At 44.6% G+C, this 22,067-nt stretch overlaps 1 protein-coding gene across 2 annotated transcripts in view; it reads right to left on the minus strand.

The window, feature by feature from the left end:
- Positions 1-1,845: 1,845 nt before the first annotated feature.
- Positions 1,846-22,067, minus strand: part of TDRD5 (tudor domain containing 5) — a 124,509-nt gene continuing 104,287 nt past the window's right edge. For both annotated transcript variants that reach the window (XM_073571376.1, XM_073571375.1), the window contains 4 exons: positions 18,379-18,519; positions 13,407-13,577; positions 13,139-13,316; positions 1,846-2,423 (listed from right to left, as the gene is read on the minus strand). In XM_073571376.1, the coding sequence (XP_073427477.1) occupies positions 2,221-2,423; positions 13,139-13,316; positions 13,407-13,577; positions 18,379-18,519 (693 nt within the window). In that variant the 3' untranslated portion in view covers positions 1,846-2,220. The remainder of the gene's footprint in view (positions 2,424-13,138; positions 13,317-13,406; positions 13,578-18,378; positions 18,520-22,067) is intronic.

Raw genomic sequence — 22,067 nt, forward strand, 5'->3', positions numbered from 1 at the left:
TTAAAAAGAATGGTTTTGTAAATTTTGTTGGAAAAATGAGAAATCGCTGATCAATTTTTAACCATTATACCTTCCTAACAAAAAAAAAATGTTTCAAAAATTATGCAGATGTAAAGTAGACATGTGGGAAATGTAATTTATTAACTGTTTTGTGAGACATAACTCTCTGATTTGGCATCACAGACTTGGCCCTATCTTGGATCTCGTCATACCTAACAGACCAGACATTCAGCGTCTCCCACTCACACACCACCTCCTCACCTCGCCCACTATCTGTCAGAGATCCACAAGGTTCAGTCCTATGGCCCCTGGTCTTCTCCATTTATACCTTCGGCCTCGGACAGCTCATAGAATCTCACGGCTTTCAGTATCACCTCTATGCTGATGACACACAGATCTACATCTCTGGACCAGATATCACCTCCCTACTAATCAGAATCCCACAATGTCTGTCCGCTATTTCATCCTTCTCTGCTAGATTCTAAAACTTAATATGGACAAAACAGAATTCATCATTTCACCCCCATCTCACTGGACACCCCCCCCCCCAACAGACTTATCCATTGAAGTAAACGGCTGCCCACGCTCCCCAGTCCCACAAATTCGCTGCGTCGGGGTAATCCTTGACACTGATCTCTCTTTGAAAACACATTTCCAAGTCTTTTATACTTCCTGCTGACTTCAACTCAAAAATATTTCACGGATCCGTACATTCCACAACCAAGAATCTGCAAAAACCCTAGTCCATGCCCTCATCATCTCCCGCCTTGACAACTGCAACCTCCTGCTCTGTGGCCTCCCCTCTAATACTCTCGCACCCCTCCAGTCTATTCTAAACTCTGCTGCCCGACTAATCCCCCGCTATTCCCTGGCCTCTCCCCTCCATCAATCCCTGCACTGGCTCCCCATTACCCAAAGACTCCAGTTCAAAACCCTAACCATGGCTAACAAAGCCATCCACAACCTCTCTCCTCCATACATCTATGACCTTGTCTCCCGTTACTTACCTACACGCAACCTCCTATCCTCAAAAGATCTCCTTCTCTACTCCCCTCTTATCTCCTCTTCCCACAATCGCATACAAGATTTCTCCCGCGCATACACCTACTCTGGAACTCTCTACCATAACATAGGACTCTAGCCTTCCATGGAAACCTTCAAAAAGAACCTGAAGACCTACCTCTTCCGACAAGCCTACAACCTGCAGTAACCACCGATCGATCAAGCCACTGAACGACCAGCTCTACCCTCATCTACTGTATCCTCATCCATCCCTTGTAGACTGTGATCCCTCCCAGGCATGGTCCTCTCTCCTCCTGGACCAGTCGTGACTTGTATTGTTTAAGATTACTTTACTTGCTTTTATAATGTATATCCCTTTTACACATGTCAAGCGCCATGGAATAAATGGCACTATAATAATAATTATAAATAATAATTTAAGGGCATAAAAAATAAAAGTTTGAAAATTGCAAAAATTTGTCAAATTTCCATTTTTTTCACAAATAAACGCAAGTCATACAGAAGAAATTTTACCACCATCATGAAGTATAATAGGTCATGAAAAAACAAAACTCAGAATCAGTGGGATACGTTGAATAGTTCCAGAGTTCTTACCTCATAAAGTGACAGTGGTCAGAATGATAAAATTTGGCTTGATCATTAAGGTCCAAATTGGCTCGGTCATTAAGAGGTTAATGTACGGTCTGGTGAAAATAGGACTGCGAAAATGATCACTTTCTAAACAATGAATAAAACAGAATTAAAGTGCAAAAAAGGAAGGGTAAGCCAACACTAAAATAAATCTCAGCTCATTGTAACCAAGAAAGGACAAAATACACTCCATCGTACTGTATCTCTGTTTAATCAACAGCAATAATTGTACACTTTGCACTGCACACATTATGGCATCTGAGCAGACTGGTACAGTATGGCGGTATTATCTAACCAACGTCTGCAGACTTTGTGAAACAGTTTTTCATGACCAACAATACTCTGCTACAGGCTAATCATTTCAGGTCAAAGTTCTTCACAAAAATACAACCACCCTGCCCCCCACAAAAAAAAAAAAAAAATCTTTATCTTACATTCATTAAAATAACTGAACAATATAAAAAAAAAGTCATTATGTAAACCACACAAACAGAACAAATTGGGAACACTACATTAAGAAACTAATGCATATATTCCCACTGTAAATTATCCACGACACTTTCCTGGCTAAGTAATCCAACGTAAGAGACTGTCAGGAGTGGCGGCTAATCGTGCTGCAGGGCCAAGGGCGACTGTCGCTGATCGTCTTGGAATCTGAAACCCTAGAAGTGGGTTACTTGATCTTGCCGTTTGATTGATAAACAAGGATTCGTTATTCAGACTGTTATTTTCCAGTTTCTCTTTTTCTGACTTTAAAGGCAAATTTTGGTCTGCAGGACAAAAAGAAAAAAACAAAATTAAAAAGCAATACTTTGAAGGGGTTGTCCCACAATTCAACATTTTTTTTCTCAAAAGCCATATACCTTCCTAAAATAAAAAAATAGGGAGCCACATGCTACAACTGGTCCCACAAAGAAACAAGCCCTTATGTCAGCATTCACCAGTTTCTTCCATAGGTTGGATGAGACTCGCTCATTCAAGTCTATCGGTGCTCAACATATCCCCCCCCTCAAAAAAAAAAAAAAAAAAAAATGGATTCCATGCAGAGCCCATAGTATGGAATCCAATTTATAATTATACATTGCAATTCTTTAATAAAGGTATCTGTATTTAGTCTTGTAAATTATTGCTGCTGTATAAAAACAGACTTCACATCGATTGTGAACTGATAACAAATGGGGGGAAAAAAATTGTCCCTTTTTCTTGATGAAAATTGGTTAATTTTACAAGCTTGTGTGAACTGAGCCTAACGGTACACTCACGTCCGTGTGTAAAAAGTAGCTGAGATTCTCAGCCAGAAAATTTGGAAAGCGTTGTGCGTTTTTTTCCTCACCTAGCATTCATATGTCATGCGAATGCTATTCGAGTGTGCGATTTATCCCTCACCTAACATCCGTATGACATGATTTTTAACATCAGCTTAAACAGTGGGGTACAGAAAGTATTCAGAGCCCTTTAAATTTTTCACTTTTTGCTTCATTGCAGCCATTTGGTAAATTCAAAAGTTCATTTTTTTTCTCATTAATGTACACTCTGCACCCCATATTGGCTGAAGAAAAAAACAAATGTAGAAATTTTTGAAAATTTATTAAAAAAGAAAAACTGAAATATCACATGGTCATAAGTATTCAGACCGTTTGCTCAGTATTGAGTAGAAGCACCCTTTTGAGCTAGTACAGTCAAGAGTCTTCCTGGGAATGATGCTACAAGTTTTTTTTCACACCTGGATTTGGGGATCCTCTGCCATTCTTCCTTGCAGATCCTCTCCAGTTCCATCAGGTTGGAAGGTGAACGTTGGTGGACAGCCATTTTCAGGTCTCTCCAGAGATGCTCCATTGGGTTTAGGTCAGGGCTCTGGCTGGGCCAGTCAAGAATGATCACAGAGTTGTTCTGAAGCCACTCCTTTGTTATTTTAGCTGTGAGCTTAGGGTCATTGTCTTTTTGGAAGGTGAACCTTCGGCCAAGACTGAGGTCCAGAGCACTCTGGAAGAGGTTTTCATCCAGGATATCTCTGCACTTGGCCGCATTCATGTTTCCTTCAATTGCAACCTGTCATCCTGTCCCTTCATCTGAAAAACACCCCCATAGCATGATGCTGACACCACCATATTTCATTGTTGGGATTGTATTGGGCAAGTGATGAGCAGTGCCTGTTTTCTCCACACATACCGCTTAGAATTATCATCAAAAAGTTCTCTCTTCGTCTCATCAGACCAGAGAATCTTATTTCTCATAGTCTGGGAGTCCTTCATGTTTTCTTTTAGCAAACTCTACGCGGCTTTCATATGTCTTGCACTGAGGAGAGGCTTGAGTCGGGCCACTCTGCCATAAAGGCCCGACTGGTGGAGGGCTGCAGTGATAGTTGACTTTGTGGAACTTTCTCCCATCTCCCTACTGCAACTGTGGAGCTCAGCCACAGTGATCTTGAGGTTCTTCTTTACCTCTCTCACCAAGGCTCTTCTTTCTCATGATTACTCAGTTTGGCTAGACGGCCAGGTATAGGAAGACTTTTGGTGGTCCCAAACTTCAATTTAAGGATTATGGAGGCCACTGTGCTCCTAGGAACCTTGAGTACTGCAGAAATTCTTTTGTAACCTTTGCCAGATCTGTGCCTTGCCGCAATTCTGTCTCTGAGCTCCTTGGCCAGTTCCTTTGACCTCATGATTCTCATTTGGTCTGACAAGCACTGTGAGCTGTGAGGTCTTATATAGACAGGTGTGTGCCTTTACAAATCAAGGCCTATCAGTTTAGTTTAACACAGCTGGACTCCAATGAAGGAGTAGACCCATCTCAAGGAGGATCACAAGGAAATGGAGCAAAGGGTCTGAATACTTATACCCATGTGATAACAGGATTTTTGGGTTGCTTACCGTAAAATCTGTTTCTCAGAGCCTTCATTGGGGGACACAGAAACCATGGGTGTATGCTGCTGCCACTAGGAGGCTGACACTATGTAATAATAATAATCTTAATTTACATAGCGCCAACATATTCCGCAGCGCTTTACAGTTTAACAGTTTCAAAACACAAGTCATAAGTAACAACGTTAACAATACAGTAATTAAAGATACAAAGTACAGGTGTGTGTTTACAATGATGTATTTTCAATGATGGTCCAGCCATCTTGCGAAGGTGGGGGACAGAGATAGTGAATGGGCTACATACTCACACTTGCACATAAAATGTACAGAAAAAGGTTAGCTCCTCCTCCGCAGTATACACTCCACTGACCGGCACTAAATTCCTCAGTTACTGAGAAAGCAGGAGAAGTAACAAAATAGAGTAAACAAAACAGACAACTCAACTGTAACCAACAAACAACAGAAGAACAGGAGTTGCAGAACATGGGAGGGTGCTGTGTCCCCCAATGAAGGCTCCGAGAAACAGATTTTACAGTAAGCAACCCAAAAATCCTGTTTTCTCTATCGCTTCATTGGGGGACACAGAAACCATGGGACGTCCCAAAGCAGTCCCTGAGGAGGGAGAAGCAAACTTCCATTAGGTCTGAGAACTCACCACCGCCGCCTGCAAAGATTCTTCTGCCTAGGCTGGCGTCCGCCGAAGCGTAGGTGTGGACCTTGTAAAATTTGGCAAACGTGTGGATCGAAGACCAGGTTGCAGCTTTGCAAAGCTGCAGCGTGGAAGCTCTGTGGCGCATCGCCCAGGAGGCACCCACTGCCCAGGTAGAGTGAGCTCTAATTCCAGGCGAGGGCACTTGATGCTTGACCCGGTAGGCTTCCAAAATTGCCGATCTGATCCAGCGAGCAATGGTAGCCTTGGAGGCCGGCCGACCTTTCCACGCACCATCTGGAATGATGAAAAGTGAGTCTGTCTTCCGCAAGGGAGACGTTCTAGCCAGGTAGACCTTCATCGCCCTGACCAGGTCTAGCTTGTTCAAGGAGCGCTCAAGAGGGTGGACTGGACCCGGACAAAAGGACGGGAGAACAATGTTCTCATTTAGGTGGAAAGTGGACACCACCTTAGGAAGGAAAGAAGGCGGGGGCCGCAGGACCACCTTATCCTGGTGGAGCACCAAGAAAGCGGGGCGACAAGAAAGGGCCGCCAATTTCGACACAGGCCGGATGGAGGTGATGGCCACCAGAAAAGCTACTTTCCAGAAAAGAAGGGATAGGGAAACTTCCCCGAGAGGTTCAAAGGGTGAACCTTGTAGAGCCTCTAGGACTAGATTGAGATCCCATGGATCCACGGGAGCGCGGTACGGAGGTGCCGCATGAGCCACCCCCTGAAGAAAGGTCTTGACCTGCGGACGAGAGGACAACGTCTTCTGGAAAAGAATGGAAAGCACAGAGACTTGACCCTTTAAAGAGCTGAGGGCAAGGCCCGCATCTAGGCCTGCCTGGAGGAACGCCAGGATAGAAGGGAGTGAAAAGGACATGGGCGGAATGTCATTGGCCTCGCACCAAGTGAAATAGGCCTTCCACGTACGATAATAAATTCTGGAAGACAATGGCTTTCTAGCCTGGATCATGGTGCGAATAACCCGATCCGAAAAACCTGACCGTTTCAGAACCGCTGTCTCAACAGCCACGCCGTTAAATTGAGTGGCAGAGAATTGGGGTGGCAGATTGGACCCTGAGACAGCAGATCTGCTCTGTCTGGAAGCTTCCAGGGGCGTCCGCGAGAAGGTTGACGATGTCCGCGAACCAAGACCTTCTGTGCCAATCGGGAGCGATGAGGATGACTGGTACCCCTTCCGCCTTGATTTTCTTCAACAGCTTGGGAAGAAGAGGAAGGGGAGGGAACAGATAGGGGAGCTTGAACTGAGACCAGGGAATGGTCAGAGCATCGGCGCCCACTGTGAGAGGATCTCGGGCCCTGGATATGAATTGAGGGACATTCCTGTTCAGGCAAGACGCCAGCAGATCTACGTCCGGAGTCCCCCAATGGCGGCAAAGCTGATGAAAGATGTCCGGATGTAATGACCACTCTCATGCCGCGAGACCCTCGCGGCTGAGAAAATCGGCGGCCCAGTTCACACCGGGAATGTGCATCGCGGATAGATATCGCTGGGACTGATACCTCTGCCCAGTGGAGAATCTTGGACACTTCCGCTAGAGCCGACGAACTCCGTGTCCCCCCTTGGTGGTTGACGTATGCCACCGCTGTGGCATTGTCCGAATCCGGATCGGCAGACCCCTGAGAAGCCTTTCCCAGTGAATGAGACAGATAAATCGCCCGTATCTCGAGAACATTGATCGGCAGAGTTGTCTCTTGAGTCGACCACCGACCCTGAACAGTCTGATTGCGAAACACTGCACCCCAGCCGAGAAGGCTGGCTTCCGTTGTCACAATTTGCCAGTGAATTGGAAGGAAGGACCGGTCTAGGGAAAAGAGAGGAGACGTCAGCCACCAATTGAGGGACTGTTTGACCCGGGACGACAGGCGAAGTGGACGATCCAGGTAAAGAACAGACATGTTCCACCGAGACAGGATGGCCTGTTGAAGCGGTCTCGAGTGAAATTGAGCAAAGGAAATTGCTTCGGCCATCGCCACCATCTTTGCCAAGACTTTCATGGCTGACCGGAAGGATGGAAGCTGGGGGCTCTGCAGCAATCGTACATCCCGTCGAAGAGAGATCATCTTCTCCTCGGGAAGAAAGACCCTCGATCGACAGGTGTCGAACAATAAGCCTAGAAACACAAGACGTTGTGTCGGAACAAGGCAGGACTTCCTTTTGTTGACGAGCCACCCAAATCTGGACAGGGTGTCGAGAACGATGGTTACGCTTTCGAGAGCCTGGGGAAAATAAGGAGCGTTGATTAGAATGTCGAGGTACGGAAAGAGAACGAGTCCTCCCTCTGATCCTCAACAGAGCCATCAACGCCGCCATGATCTTTGCAAACACTCTGGGCGCGGTGGCGAGACCGAATGGCAGGGCGACAAACTGGAAGTGGTATTGATGAATTGCAAAACGCAGGAATTTCTGATGCCCGGGAAAAATGTGGACATGCAGATAGGCATCTTGAATGTCTATTGAGCACATGAATTCCTACGCCTCCATAGAAGCGATTACTGAACGAAGGGACTCCATCCTGAAATGTCACAGGCGGACCCTTTTGTTCAGCAATTTGAGATCCAGAATGGACTGAACCGCGCCGCCTTTTTTCGGCACTACAAACAGGTTTGAGTAAAACCCTGTGAATCGTTCTGCTTCGGGAATGGGCACAATCACCCCAGAACTGAGAAAAAAGGCGATGGATGCAAAGAATCCTGGAACTAAGGCGGGGTCTTTTGGAGGTTGGGATTCGAAAAACTGATCCCAGGGCCGAGAAAAGAACTCTATCTTGTATCCTGAAGATACAACTTCCCTGACCCAAGCGTCTTCCACCGAGGCAAGCCAGACGTCTCTGAAGAAAAGGAGTCGGCCGCCCAGTTGGGAAGGCGCCTCGGAGCTCTGTTGATAGTCATGCCGTTGTGGATTGTCCAGTTCTGGACCTGGAGGATCTGCCTTGGGAGGACTGGGATCGCCAGGAGGGAGTGGGCCTAAAAGAGACCTTCTTCCTATCCTGGCGGGCTTGCGGCCTTTGTTGTTTGGGAAAAGGTTCTGCCACCGCGGCGGAAAGGCCGAAAGGGCCGAAACTAGCGCCTTGGAGGGGGTCTACGAGGCTTGTACTGAGGGAGAAGTGAGCTTGTGCCCCCAGTGGCGTCCTTAATAATCTGGTCCAACTGTGATCCAAAGAGACGCGCTCCTTGAAAAAGCAGATTGGTAAGGGACTTTTTTGATGACAAATCCGCCTGCCAAGCCTTAAGCCAAATTGTACGCCAGATTGCAACTACGTTGCTGGATGCTTGAGCTGCGCAAGATGCAGCATCTAAGGAGGCTGAGACCAAATATTACCCTGCATGGGAGATCTGGTTGGCTAGCTCGGCCAGACGCTCTGGTTGGGCTCCATCAAGAATGCCTTGGCGGAGATCCTCCGCCCAAGTAGCTATGGCCTTTGCTACCCAAGTGGAAGCAAAGACCGGGCTTAGCACCGTCGCAGCCGCTTTGAATGCTGACTTTGCTAAGGATTCTATGATCCTGTTGTTAAGAATCCTTCAGAGACGCCACACCAGAAATCAGAAGGATCGTGCTGTTAGATAGTCTGGACACAGGAGCGTCTACAGAGGGGGAAGCCGACCAGTTGTCCGTGAGCTCTTGAGAAAATGGATACAGCACGCCGAGACGTTTCCCCTTTTGAAAACGCCTGGTCGGATTTTCTCTTTCTCTGGTAAGGAGCTTGTCAAACTCAGAGTGAGAAGCGAAGACTCTGGAAAGTGCTTCCGCCCGTCTGAACGAAACCTCTTGATCTGAGGGTTTCGTAGGGGAGTCTGATCTCGAAAGTGTGGTTGATCGCAGCAATGAGGTTCTGCACCGTAACCTTCATGTCCGCGATATGGTCCGAATCCAGCTCTAAAATCCCTTCGGATGGCGCATCCGAGAATGCTTCGCCTGACTCGGGGGAGGAGGCATGGGAAGGAGACTGCCGAGAAGGGCTATGTGGTGAGATGGGGCGAGAGGATTCCGGCCGGAGATCCTGTCTGGGCCTTTTGCGGCTCATGCTGGCTGGCTCAGATGAAGCCTCTTGTGACCTGCTGGATCCTGCAGAAGTGTCCAGGGGCAACTTATCAAGAACGGCCACTAGGGACTGAGACACCCTGGTGACGTCTGCCACTGATTGTGATAGAGAAGAAGCCCAGCCAGCCAGGGATGGGGGATTCACTCTCAAGTGGAGCATTAGAGGGCTCCTGGGTGGCGGACTCAATGGGATTGCAGCAGTCGAGGCAGAGGGGAGTGGACTGACCTGAAGGAAGTTTGCGTTTGCAAGAACATGCAAAGTACTTGACTAAAGTGCAAGTGGAAGCAGGAGGACGACAACGATCAGGCTTAGAATTAGACATAATGAAGGGAAGTCACTGAAGCAGTGCCGGAAGGTTGGGGGACAGGAGGCAGAGGAGGGTGTCAGTCTGCAGTTGCAGAGCTACTTATGGTCCGGTGTCCTGTAGATACTTTCAGCAAGCGATGCTGCACAGCTCGTCTGGACCTGCAGGGCCCCAGTAGAGGAGACGGAGTCCGGCTGACAGGCAGAGAAAATGGCGGCCACCTGAGAGAAGCAGGGTAGGAAGCGCGCGCTTTCCTGAAGAGACCAAGGAAGAGGATGGGTGGAGCTAACCGCAGATGCTGAAGATGGCGCCGCCCGCTGATAATAGACAGGCTAGAAGTGGGTGGGCCGAGCGCCGCCTTGGGGGCGCATAACACTGGGAGAGAAGGCGGTGGGCGGGCCTAAAATGGGTGAGAGTGAAGCCCGCCTAAGAATGAAGGCGGGGGGCGTGGCCGCAACGCCGAGCAAGGCCCAAAATGAAGCTGGGGCCTGGAGTAAATGCTACGGCCGCCGGGCAGCGCGGAGGTATCGCAGCACTGCCGCGGCGACTGCTCCCGAAAGGACCCCTGCCTGAAGCCTGGCTGTTGAGGACAAATAAGCTAAGTGCAGCCGGGGGGAAAGGGGGCAGGGCGAGAAAGGAAGCTGTCACAGTGCTGATAGGAGCCGTGATCTTAGGGAGATATGCGACTCGGAGGCCCAATACTTACCCTCTGCCTGATCCTCTTCTGAGCAAAACTTAGGGAAGAAAGGTACCTTCATCACCAGCGTTCATGATTCCTGTAGAAGGATGTCCGCGCCTCATCCAAACCGACAGGCTCTGGTGGGCGAGTGGGTGGGAGACGGGAGACGAGGACCAGTCTGGATCGCTGACACGCACCCGTGTTAGGCTCTTGGTCCTGCTGTGGAGAGCTATGAGGATACGGGGTGGCAGTACACGCCGTACTCATAGTCTCTTTGTGGGACTACAGATGTGACCATTCACTCAGTATCCCTCCAGAAACCTGAAAAGAAACAACGCACACCGAGGTAGATATGGGTCTAATGAAAGACCCGTGTCCACCTCCTACTGACACTAACCTAAACTGAGGAAATTAGTGCCGGTCGGTGGGGTGTATACTGCGGAGGAGGAGCTAACCTTTTTCTGTATATAGTGTCAGCCTCCTAGTGGCAGCAGCATACACCCATGGTTTCTGTGTCCCCCAATGAAGCGATAGAGAAATTTCAGTTTTTCTTTAATAAATTTGCTAAACTTTTTACATATTTTTTTTTTCCGTCAAGATGGGGTGCAGAGTGTACATTAATGAGAAAAAAATGAACTTTTTTGAATTTACCAAATGGCTGCAATGAAACAAAGAGTGAAAAATTTAAAGGGGTCTGAATACTTTCCGTACGCACTGTACATGCAGCAATTGTCTATCATTTCAAGCTGGTTTATTAACTAATAAAACAATCTTACATATAGATATAGATAAATGATGGATGGGTAGATGTCTTAAGACATATCAGTGCAGCATTTTTCTTTTTTTCCTCGCACCCACTGACTTTCATTGGTGAGCATGAGCAGTTTCACGCGTCCATACGCAGCATACTGCAAAATTTTTCCTCACCCTAATTCCAGGTGAGGAAAAAAAATTCCAGATGAGCACTGCCTCATTGACTGAAATTGCAGTGAGTGCAATGCAAGGTTTTCTCACATTGCACTCGCAGAGTTTAAACGCTGATGAAAGCAAACCCTAAAAGTAATGTTCTGTAATAAAAAAAACAAACAAACAAAACTTCTCTCCCATGCCTCCATTACACACACATCACCAAGAAATAAAACGTTTCATCCCAGATTATTAGTGATGATGGATCAGTTTAAAGCACCGCTCCACTGTTTTTATTTTAGTACTGGAGTGGTGCAAATTATGTTTGTTTGATCTGGGCAATCCAGATGAAGTCACTTCCCAATGTAACTCTATGAGAGCCAAAACGAGATTCTCAGACTTATAAATGAGAGCTTGTGACCTTTAGCTGTGACTTCCGGTTTGTCAGAATTTGCAGCGTGGGACCGAACCGGCACCAGGAAAAGCTGAAGACAGCGGCTGGCAAGTATAAGACTATGGTCAAGGAATGTAGATTAGAAGCATCACTAGAGAATTGAAATAAATTTTAAAAAAAACCTGCTGGAGTGGCCCACAACTTTGTCCAAGATTTTAATTTTGGCCCTCTGTGTATTTGAGTTTGACATCCCTGCTCTAAAGTTTTGGTAATTGGGTATGTAGACTTCCATCTACCGTATATACTCGCATATAAACCGAGATTTTCAGCCCATTTTTTGGTGCCGATATTCCCCCTCAGCTTATACGCGAGTCATATACCGGGGGTCGGCGGGGGTGTCAGAGATCATATTTACCCCCTCCTGGCGCGGGCTCTGCAGCCCCCCTGCTTGTCCCACGGTCTCCGGTGCCTGCCTTCAGCGGTCACGTGGTACCGCTCATTACAGACATGAATATGCGCATATTCATGTCTGTAGTGAGCGGTATCACGTGACCGCTGAAAGCATGAGCCGGAGACTGTGGGAGGACGGGGCTGCAGAGACCGCGCCAGGAGGGGGTAAGTATAGCGATACACACCTGTCCCCGTTCCCACGCTGCTCACCGCTGTCTGTCATGTCCTCTGTCTGTGATGTTCAGGTCAGAGGGCGCGGTGACGTTGTTAGTGCGCGCCGCGCCCTCTGCTGCCTGAACGTCACTGAGAGATGACGTGGCAGACAGCGGTGAGCAGCCTGGGAACGTAAACAGGTGAATTTCTCAGGTGCCAGGTCCTGAGCCAGCAGCGACAGAGAGGCGAGTATGTCATTTTTCTTATTTTATTTGCAGCAGCATATGGGGATTATTCTGCGGAGCATCTTATGGGGGGCCTATTCTGCGGAGCATCTTATGGGGGCATAATCTATGGAGCATCTTATGGGGGCATAATCTATGGAGCATCTTATGGGGGCATATTCTATGGAGCATCTTATGGGGGCATATTCTATGGAGCATCTTATGGGGGCATATTCTATGGCGCATCTTATAGGGTCATTATTAACCTTTATGGAGCATTATATATGGGGTGTATTTTGTATGGAGCATCTTATGGGGCCATCATGAACTGTATGGAGCATTATATGGGGACCTGATTCAATATGGATATTCAAAAACATTTAACCCACTGAGGTCTCAATTAATTTTACTTTTATTGGCATCTATTTTTATTTTTAAAATTTACCAGTAGCTGCTGCATTTTCCACCCTAGGCTTATACACGAGTCAATATTTTTTCCAGTCTTTTGTAGCAAAATTATGGGGGGGTCGGCTTATACACAAGTATATACGGTACTTAAAAAAATAAAATTAAAAACACATTGTTCTGCTATTTTGCATCTTTTACACAATAACCTATACAGTACACAGCGTGCACACAAAAGTTGCTGGTTCCAGTGTCTTAAATTATATTGTTGCCTTAGATAGTGAATCCTTGTGGAAATGAGCATCCAAAATTACAGTAAAGCAAAAAGCAATAGAATATAGATATGAATAAATATAAAAGGCATTCATCTCCCAGTCATCAGCTTTTTACCATGAAAAGTTTCAGCAGGCTGCGCGGTCTTCTCAAACTCTTGACATTTCCTTGGTGGAGACTGAAGATTTGGAGACTTTTCTAATGTGGTTTTAGACTCAATTAGAGATATATAAAATTCCTCTATTTTTCGAGACAGAGGATCTTCATCATTTATTTTTTTCAGCTCAATTTTTTCCTTTTAAAAGAGAAAAAAAAAAAAATCAGCTGAATGCACAGTTCACATACCCCAACGTGCCCATAGATCATCACATTTGTGAATACTAACCTCTAGTCTGGGCTTCTCCTCCTGATTACCTACTATCTGTGGAGTTGGTCTCAAGGCATCATTAAGAAATGCCGTGCTCCCAGAGAAAGACCACTTTTCATCCCATTGATCTTCTTCACCAATAGGAAAGGCTTCCAAGTAAGGTAAATCAGGGTCATCCTCTTCTCTTACCTATATGTGTATATATAAGGGAATATCTAATTTTTCTTTTATCTAAGGCTGACCATAAGAAAACACTCACCTTCTCTCCTATCTATGAGTTAATCTTCCTACCACATGTTCTTAGGGAAGATGATGCTTACACAACAGATAGGCAAGCGTGATATGTTGGAAATCAAAAGGAAATGCACTACATGAAAATTAATAAATTGAGTACAAAACTTTATTGAAATTAGACAGAATATTTAAAATTACAAGGATGGCAGTGGTAAACCGACAGGTAGATGGATGGGTAACCAAATAAAAAACAATGGGACAGTATATAGCATATCAAAGTGCTTGGACAAAGTTCATAGTGCATAATATGAGAGACTGCAGTATACAATTATAATCAAAAGGAAAGGACACAATGTCCATGTGCATTCATAATGGAACTGGAGTCACACTAAGGTAACAAGTAACGCCCAAGCAGCCCAATGTAAAGAGTAAATAGCCTAGAGTAATACCTGATGGAACCGCGTCTCTGCCCACCCCAGAGATGGCAGAGACGCGGTTCCATCAGGTATTACTCTAGGCTATTTACTCTTTACATTGGGCTGCTTGGGCGTTACTTGTTACCTTAGTGTGACTCCAGTTCCATTATGAATGCACATGGACATTGTGTCCTTTCCTTTTGATTATAATTGTATACTGCAGTCTCTCATATTATGCACTATGCACTTTGTCCAAGCACTTTGGTATGTTATATGCTGTCCCATTGTTTCTTATTTAATGGTTACCCATCCATCTGCCTGTCGGTTTACCACTGCCATCCTTGTAATTTTAACCTCTTCAAGACCGCAATACGTATATATACTGACCTGAGATATAAGAGAATATCATCCCCATAAAGGTGACAATCCAGCAGTTTTCGGCTGTCCACTATATCTGACAACTTGCCGTATCACAAATTATCGGTGTTGACACCGTCCATATCTGTTTAACCCCTTAGTTGCTGCTGTCAAAAGTGACTACATCAAATAAATGGTTAAAAGATTGTGGGGGCTTGCACTTTAATCTAATTGACACACCGAGATCATGATTGTGTGGTCCTGATGTTTGCCATAGCTGTTCATGGCCAAATAGCGGCCTTAGAGTCTCTCGGCTATAGCGGTCAGTTCAGAAGTTAGCAACATTTAGGTGGTAAACAAACACTTTTTCATTCCGGCTATACCACTTTGCATTAATTCCTAAAAATCACCTGAAGGGTTAATAAACTACCTCACAGCGGTTTTCAATATGTCAGGGGGTGCTGTTTTTAAAATGGTATCACGTTTGGGGTTTTCCAATATATAGGACCCCTAAAGTCACTTCAAACCTGGATAGGTCCCTCAAAAAAATAAATTTTGTAAATTTCCTTGAAAACATGAAAAATTGCTGCTACATTTTTAAACCTCCTAAAATGCTAACAAAATAAATTACAGTTTAAAAAATGGTGCTGATGTAAAGCCGACATGTGGGAAATGTGGTTTATTCATGTTTTTCTGTGGTATGACTATCTGGATTAAAGGGATAGTCATTCAAAGTTTGAAAACTGCAATTTTTTTTACATTTTTGTCAAGTTTCTGATACTTTTATAAATAAACACAAAACATATCAATCTAAATTTACTATTATCATAAATTATAATGTGCCGCAAAAAAACAGTATCAAAATCACTGGGATTTGTTGAAGCATTCCAGAGTTATGACCACATAAAGTGATATTGGTCAGAATTTAAAAAATTGGCCCGGTCACGAAGGGGTTAAATATTCTGACTAATTTCAATAAAGCTTTGTACTCAGTGATTAATTTTCGAGTAGTGCATTTCCTTTTTTGATTTCCATTAGTTTTTGCACGTTATACTCTGTCCCCCCCTTTTTTTTTACTTTAATTGTGGGTATTAGTTTGGATTATAGGTTTCTAAGCATGATATATTATACATGCACATATAATCACACATATACAGCAGAGATGAGTGAATATATTTGCAGCACAGTGGTCCAGTGCCACATTAGTATATGATGGCCACAGGAGCTGGATGTGAGCCCTGCGAACAGCCTCCTAGTTGCCGGAATCCATACTGCCACTTATAATTTGTAGACCTGGAGCAACATCAAGCTGAAAAAATGACACTGCATAAGGGCTTCAAATCAGAAGAGGCACCAAAGATGAGGACCACCGATCGACAACCACGGACGACTGACGTGGGCCACTGGACTAGGGTGAAATAATTTCCCAGTCTCTAATACTCAAGAACATGTAACACTGAACAGATATGTCAATTTTTATCTGGATTTTTAGAATTTGCCCCTTCCAGGATAAATTAGCTAGGACTCCAGGAAAATATATTCCTGTAAAGTCAAGTCACATATTACATTCATTTTGGTGTCATTTACATGGAGAGGCAACTTCACGCTTTTCAGTCAGTCTGTTAAAGAGAAACTGTCAGCAGGAATATCCATGTTAAACTAAATGTATGGTCAGAACAGCGCTGTCATCCTGATTTAATACATACCTTTAGTGTAAAAAGCCGCAGCCTGGTGTTCATTAAATCATGATACATTTCAGTTTCCTCAGTGCTTCGGGGTGGGACTGTGGGTATGGTATTTGGTTCAGAGGGCTCAGCCACGGCCCCGCCGTTGTATTCATCATCTGACATGTGCCCCTAACAGCCGCGAGTGGAATCATGATCCAACAGCGGCTGTTAACATGTTAAATGCTGCTGTCAATCTTTGACAGCGACATTTAACATTATAGCTCCAGATATGTGCCACAAACCCTGCCCACCGGCGCTCGTGTCACATGACCGTGGGTCGCCGGTGGGTTGGCATGACAACCCGGGGTCTGCAGGAAACCCCTATGGTTGTCATCGCCAGATAGTTATGAGCACCTCCCAGTGGCGAGTGCTCATAGCAAGTGAGCATTTCTGCTACACAGAGCAGGGCTGAAGCCCTGCTGTGTGTAGGACAAGCAATCTGAGGATCGCAGCTTCTAGTCTCCCATGGAGACTATTGAAGCTACTAAAAAGTAAAAAAAAAAAAAAAAAGTTTTTCTTAAAAAAAAATGTTAAAAAAATAATATAAATGCTTAAATCACCCCCATTCAAAATATAGCAATTAAAAAAAATAAGTTAAAAATACACATTAAGTATCATTATGTTCAAAATCGCTAGAACTATCGATACATAAAAATATTTGATCCGAATGGTAAACAGTGGAACAAAAAAATAAATAAATAAATCAAAAAAACGACAGAAATGATATATTTTTTGCTTTTTTTTGGTCGCCACAACATTGCATTAAAATTCAATAACGGGCGATTGTAGCTACACCAAAATGGCATAAATAAAAACGACAGCTTAGTACGCAAAAAATAAGCCCTCACCCAACCCCAGATCACGAAAATGACGACTTATTGTAAAGAATCCACGTCCCAGTGTTTTACAATTAAGCACATAATTATACATCTTGTTCGTTCTACCCAAGTGCATTACCTTACATTTATCCCCATTAAAGCTCATTTGCCATTTATCAGCCCAAGCTTCTAGTTTACATAAATCCTCCTGTAATATAAAATTGTCCTCCTCTGAATTGATTACCCTGCAGAGTTTAGTGTCATCTGCAAATATTGAAATTCTACTCTCTATGCCCCCTACAAGGTCATTAATAAATATGTTAATGGCAGGTCAGTTTTAGGATTTGGTTTAAAAAAATATAATTGTGGATTTTTTTCAATTGCTTCACACTTTGAATTTATGTCCGCTTTCTAGTAAGCTATTTGGTAAAACCAATGGTGTCATTCAAAAGTACAACTCGTCCCACAAAACATCAAGCCCTCACATGGCCATATTGACAAAAAAAATAAAAGTTACGGCTGTGGGAAGAAGGGGAGCAAAAAAAAATGGAAAAGCAAAAACCTGAGGTGGTGAACGGGTTACATTTCGAGCTGGCGCCGTCCTACCTGTGGGCGGCGCTCTAGCAGATTCAGCTGGTGCCGGCGCATGTGCAGATTGACCAGGCTGCAGATTTTTACACTAAAAGGTATGTATTAAAACAGTATGACAGCGCCACTCTGCCCATGCCTTTAGTTTAACATTGATATTTCTGCTGACAGGTTCCCTTTAAACTAGTTCATTACTATTGTTACCAGTGCGACTAAGCGTTAGTCTGAATCTACAGTTTAGCAATGGACATTTTAATTCCTTTCCTATTCATTCAGACATTATCTTTTTTTGGTCTTGTCTGGGAATGCCAGTGTTGCACTGCAAGTGGAGGAAGATCACTGCAGTAACACATGGAGGCACTGCTGGGGCCTGTGTGTTTCTGCTTGTTAATCTCATCAGTGGCTCCATATGGACCGTATACAGACAGTGCTTTGCCTCCCAGGATCAGTGGTTTTATGATGATCAGGAACAGTGGTAATCATCACTGGAAACATGAGGTCCTTCTGATCTTATGGCTTTAATAGTTCACGTTTTCTTGCATTTTGGAAACTTCTCAATAAAATGAAGCTTCTTGACCTTTGAATTCCTGTTAATTTGACAGATTTGTCGACTCACTATTTCGGCTTACAAAAGAAATGCAGAATTCTTCATTATTGGCTTCCTTTACAGCTCATGAATGGATAGGTTAAATAAGAAATAGTAATAGCCCAAAAATAATAAAATATGGAAGCAGTCACCAAGCTTTGTACTGTACATGCAAAATGTAGCAGGGAGAAAAAAAAAGTGGCATGAATAAGACACACAAAAAAATAATGTGATTAACATCTAATTGTGTTATGTGACACATACTGTAGTCTGTAATACAGGTTCTTTCTGGGGGATCTCGAGGGGATCTGCTCTTCTGCTTTCACTCCGCTCTGACGTTTCTTGGGATACTTCTTGTGCTACATACGAAGACTGATTTAGGTAGTGCACAAATGGATTATGCATCTGTAAAAGGAAGAAAAAGTAACATCTCAGGTATTAATTCAGCACTTATGAGTCATGTATTGTAATTAGAAGATTGATTGGGTCTCAAAGAGGCATATGTCAAAATGTAATACATGCACACTAGTTATTTATATAGCACCATTGATTCCATGGCGTTGTACATGAGAAGGGGTTACATCAAAATACAGATATCACTTACAGTAGACAAAGTAACAGTGACAGACTGGTACAGAGGGGAGAAGACCCTGCCCTTGCGGGCTTACATTCTACAGGATTATGGGGAAGGAGACAGTAGGTCGGACGGGTTGCTGCAGCTTCGGTGGTGTTGAGGTGGCAGTGGGGCATTGCAGGTTGCTAGCTTTCCTGAATAGATGGGTTTTCAGGTTCCGCCTGAAGTATCCAAATATCGTGGATAACTGGACGTTTTGGGGCACAGAATTCCAGAGGATGGGGGATATTCTGGAGAAGTCTTGGAGGCGATTGGGAGGCAGTGAATGGCAAATGACAACGAAGTTTAGCACATAATGTTTACAAATGTCCCATGTCTCCTCCTTTTGTCACACATCTATGCGGTAATCCAGTTTGACTCAAACACACTGCAGCATGTCCCCATCGATGGTCATTAGGGTCCTGTTTCACAGAGTGACGCTCCAGCGCTCCCGACAACGATATGACCTGGTAAAGATCGCTGGTGTGTCGCTACATGGTCGCTAGTAAGCTGTCAAACAGGCAGATCTACTCAACGACGCAGCAACGATCCGGCGATCCGTATAACGACCTCGGCGTTCATTGGGACCTTGTCACACAGCAGCTATTCTGATGACTCACGCCTGCGTCCCCGAGTTCTGAGTCGCCAACGAGGTCGGTCGCCGGCGTCAAACAGCGATGCATGCTGGCCAGCGGGACGCCAGCGATCAAAAAATGGCCTAGGACATTCGAGCATGATCAGCGATATCCAGCAGAGGGGGCCGGTCGCCGCTGGTGAGGTCGCTGTTGCATAACAAAACCTGTGACGTTTCAGCAATCTCACTAACGATCTCGTTATGTGAGACGGGCCTTTAGAGTAGCAGTAACGCGGTCCCGGAGCTCATCCAGTGTTGGTGGCAAAGACAGCAAGTAAACATTGTCTTTGACATACCCCCAATCTGATACACACTATCAGATCAGGAGAACTGGGGGGGTGGAGGGGGGTGGGGCATCTGAAGAGTGACAAGTCAACACCAGTACAGCACCCAAGCCACAGTTGGAAGTTTCACGTTGAGGGAGCGACGCACTTCTGAATGCCAGTGGGGTGGAGCGCCATCTTGTTGGAAATTAAGTTTCTGGAATCAGTTGTCAGTTGCAGAAACAACCATACCTGTAACATACCGAGGTATGATGTACCAGTCGCAGTCATTTCCATGAAAAAAAATGGCCTGTAGACAAGATTGCACAGAAAATATTTAACTTTGGAGAAACTCTTTTGATTTACACAGTGGCATTGGGATGGTTTGTTGCCCTATATTCGGACATCGTGACGCTTCACATTCCTGCTTACGTGGAAGGTTGCTTCGTCACTGAACACTGCTGGGAAGCAAATTCATCATCTTTCAATGCTGCCTGAAAGAGTGCACAGAATCCATATGGGATGTTGAGGTCGGCTGGCAGTACAATAGCTGTAAGCGATATGGTGTCTGGTGCAGAAACTTCCAAACAGTCGGCTGAGGAATGCCAAGTTCACGGCTTGCGCAACTTGTTGATTTTTGTGGGATACGTGCAAAGGTCTCTCGAGCCCTCTCCACTGCTTCGCCTGTAACATTTGGTCATCCGGGGATTTTACGTTTACACAAACATCCTGTGTCCTTAAATTTTCCATACCGCTGCAGAATGCTCTGGTGACAAGGTGGGTCACTTTCATACAGTCTTCAGAACGCTCGCTGGACGGTAAGATTTACACTTCTCATACTAAAACACAAAACGCTTTCTGTTGCATAGTCAACCTCCCGGTATCTGCATTGTCTTTCCACCTGATGAGTCACAAGCAAGTCTGCAAGCGCGAACTCCGAGATATGACCTTTCAATAGGTTACTACAAACGGGTGACATTTATATCTTTGCAGTAATATGAATGCAATACCCGATGAATCTTTTATAATCACCCTGTAGCGATCCTTTACACATAAAACTGTACTGCCACTGATAATTCACAGCTTCCTTCAAATCTTTATATTGTATGTTTTATATGCTAGATTCAAATAATCAATAGAAGATATGAAGAGGGGTGAAATACAGAAAAATGACCAATAGATGGCACTCTACCACAGTTATGTCAGTATAGTATAACATAAAACATACATGGAAACGTTCATGGCAATGTATAGCATAAGATGTCAGACAGCCGAGTTACGCATAGCTTATAAGTACTAAGTAGAATAGCACCATGTATAGCTTGGCGTAAGCTGCATGCCCAAAACATAAGTCTTGTATTGCCGTAATCGTACGAACCTCGAGAATCATGTTTCCCGGTCATTTGACTGCACAATGAATGCTGTAAAAACAACACCATCACACACAAGAAAAAAAAACACAATGTTGGCATTTCAGATTCTCTTTTCATTATTTTTACTCATTTTTTCCTTGTTTTTCACTAAATTGAATGGTAAAATGAATGGCGTAATTCAAAAACTACAACTCATCCAGCAAAAAGAAAAGTCCCCAGGAAAACATACATACAGCAATGTCAAATGGGAAGGAAAAAAAGAAAAAAAAAAAAAGGAAAAGAAGGCGCAAAAAAGGAAAAATATTTGGTTTCTGAAAGGGTCACTTATGTACGCATGTAATAACTTTAAAAGGGGTGGTTCGAAACCAGCATTTATTTTAATCCTAAATGTCTATCTACTGCCATTTTCTAACCTCTTTCCTAATATACTTTAATTAAAAAGTCGTCCCTAAATAAGCAGAGTAGTGCGGGAATGTTATTTTTTAAACCTACTTCCTGTTTGACAATTCCAGTGCATGCTGGGATACTCAAACGAGCCATCATCAGGGGCAGAGGCTATGGTCACTGTTGCGTCTGCCCCACCCAGGAGTGAAGTGTCATCAGTGATGTCACTTGCAGGGGCCAGGCTGGTTTCTGGTAGCAGAGGTCTCGCTTTACAATGTGTACTGACAGTGCACTCTTGTCGGTTCGTCACTTCCCATTAGAGCCGGTGACAGAGCGCACATTTTCTGTGCAATGAGAATAATATTGCACAGTGATAAGATCCTACTGAGCATGCATTAGAATCGATAACCGATGCATGTCCAGTAGAGCAGGGACTAGCACAGTCCCTGAAACGCGAGGTCAATGATGACTCTTAGTTTCAGAGTGGTGACAGTGACTGCGGCCTTTCCTCCCCTTAGGGCGTCTCATTTGACTATCCCAGCATGTACTAGGGTTTCTCAAAATGGGGCATCATCAAACCGGAAGCAGGTAAAATTCAAGGCATAGAAGGATCTCTTTTGCAGCAGCCTATTGTATTTATTTGGGGAACAAAGGAATGACAATGTCAAGATCCGAAATATTCAGGG

The sequence above is a fragment of the Dendrobates tinctorius genome, unplaced genomic scaffold (assembly GCF_039654945.1).
Source record: "Dendrobates tinctorius isolate UK_male_01 unplaced genomic scaffold, ASM3965494v1 ptg000029l, whole genome shotgun sequence".
Taxonomy (NCBI): Eukaryota; Metazoa; Chordata; class Amphibia; order Anura; family Dendrobatidae; genus Dendrobates; species Dendrobates tinctorius.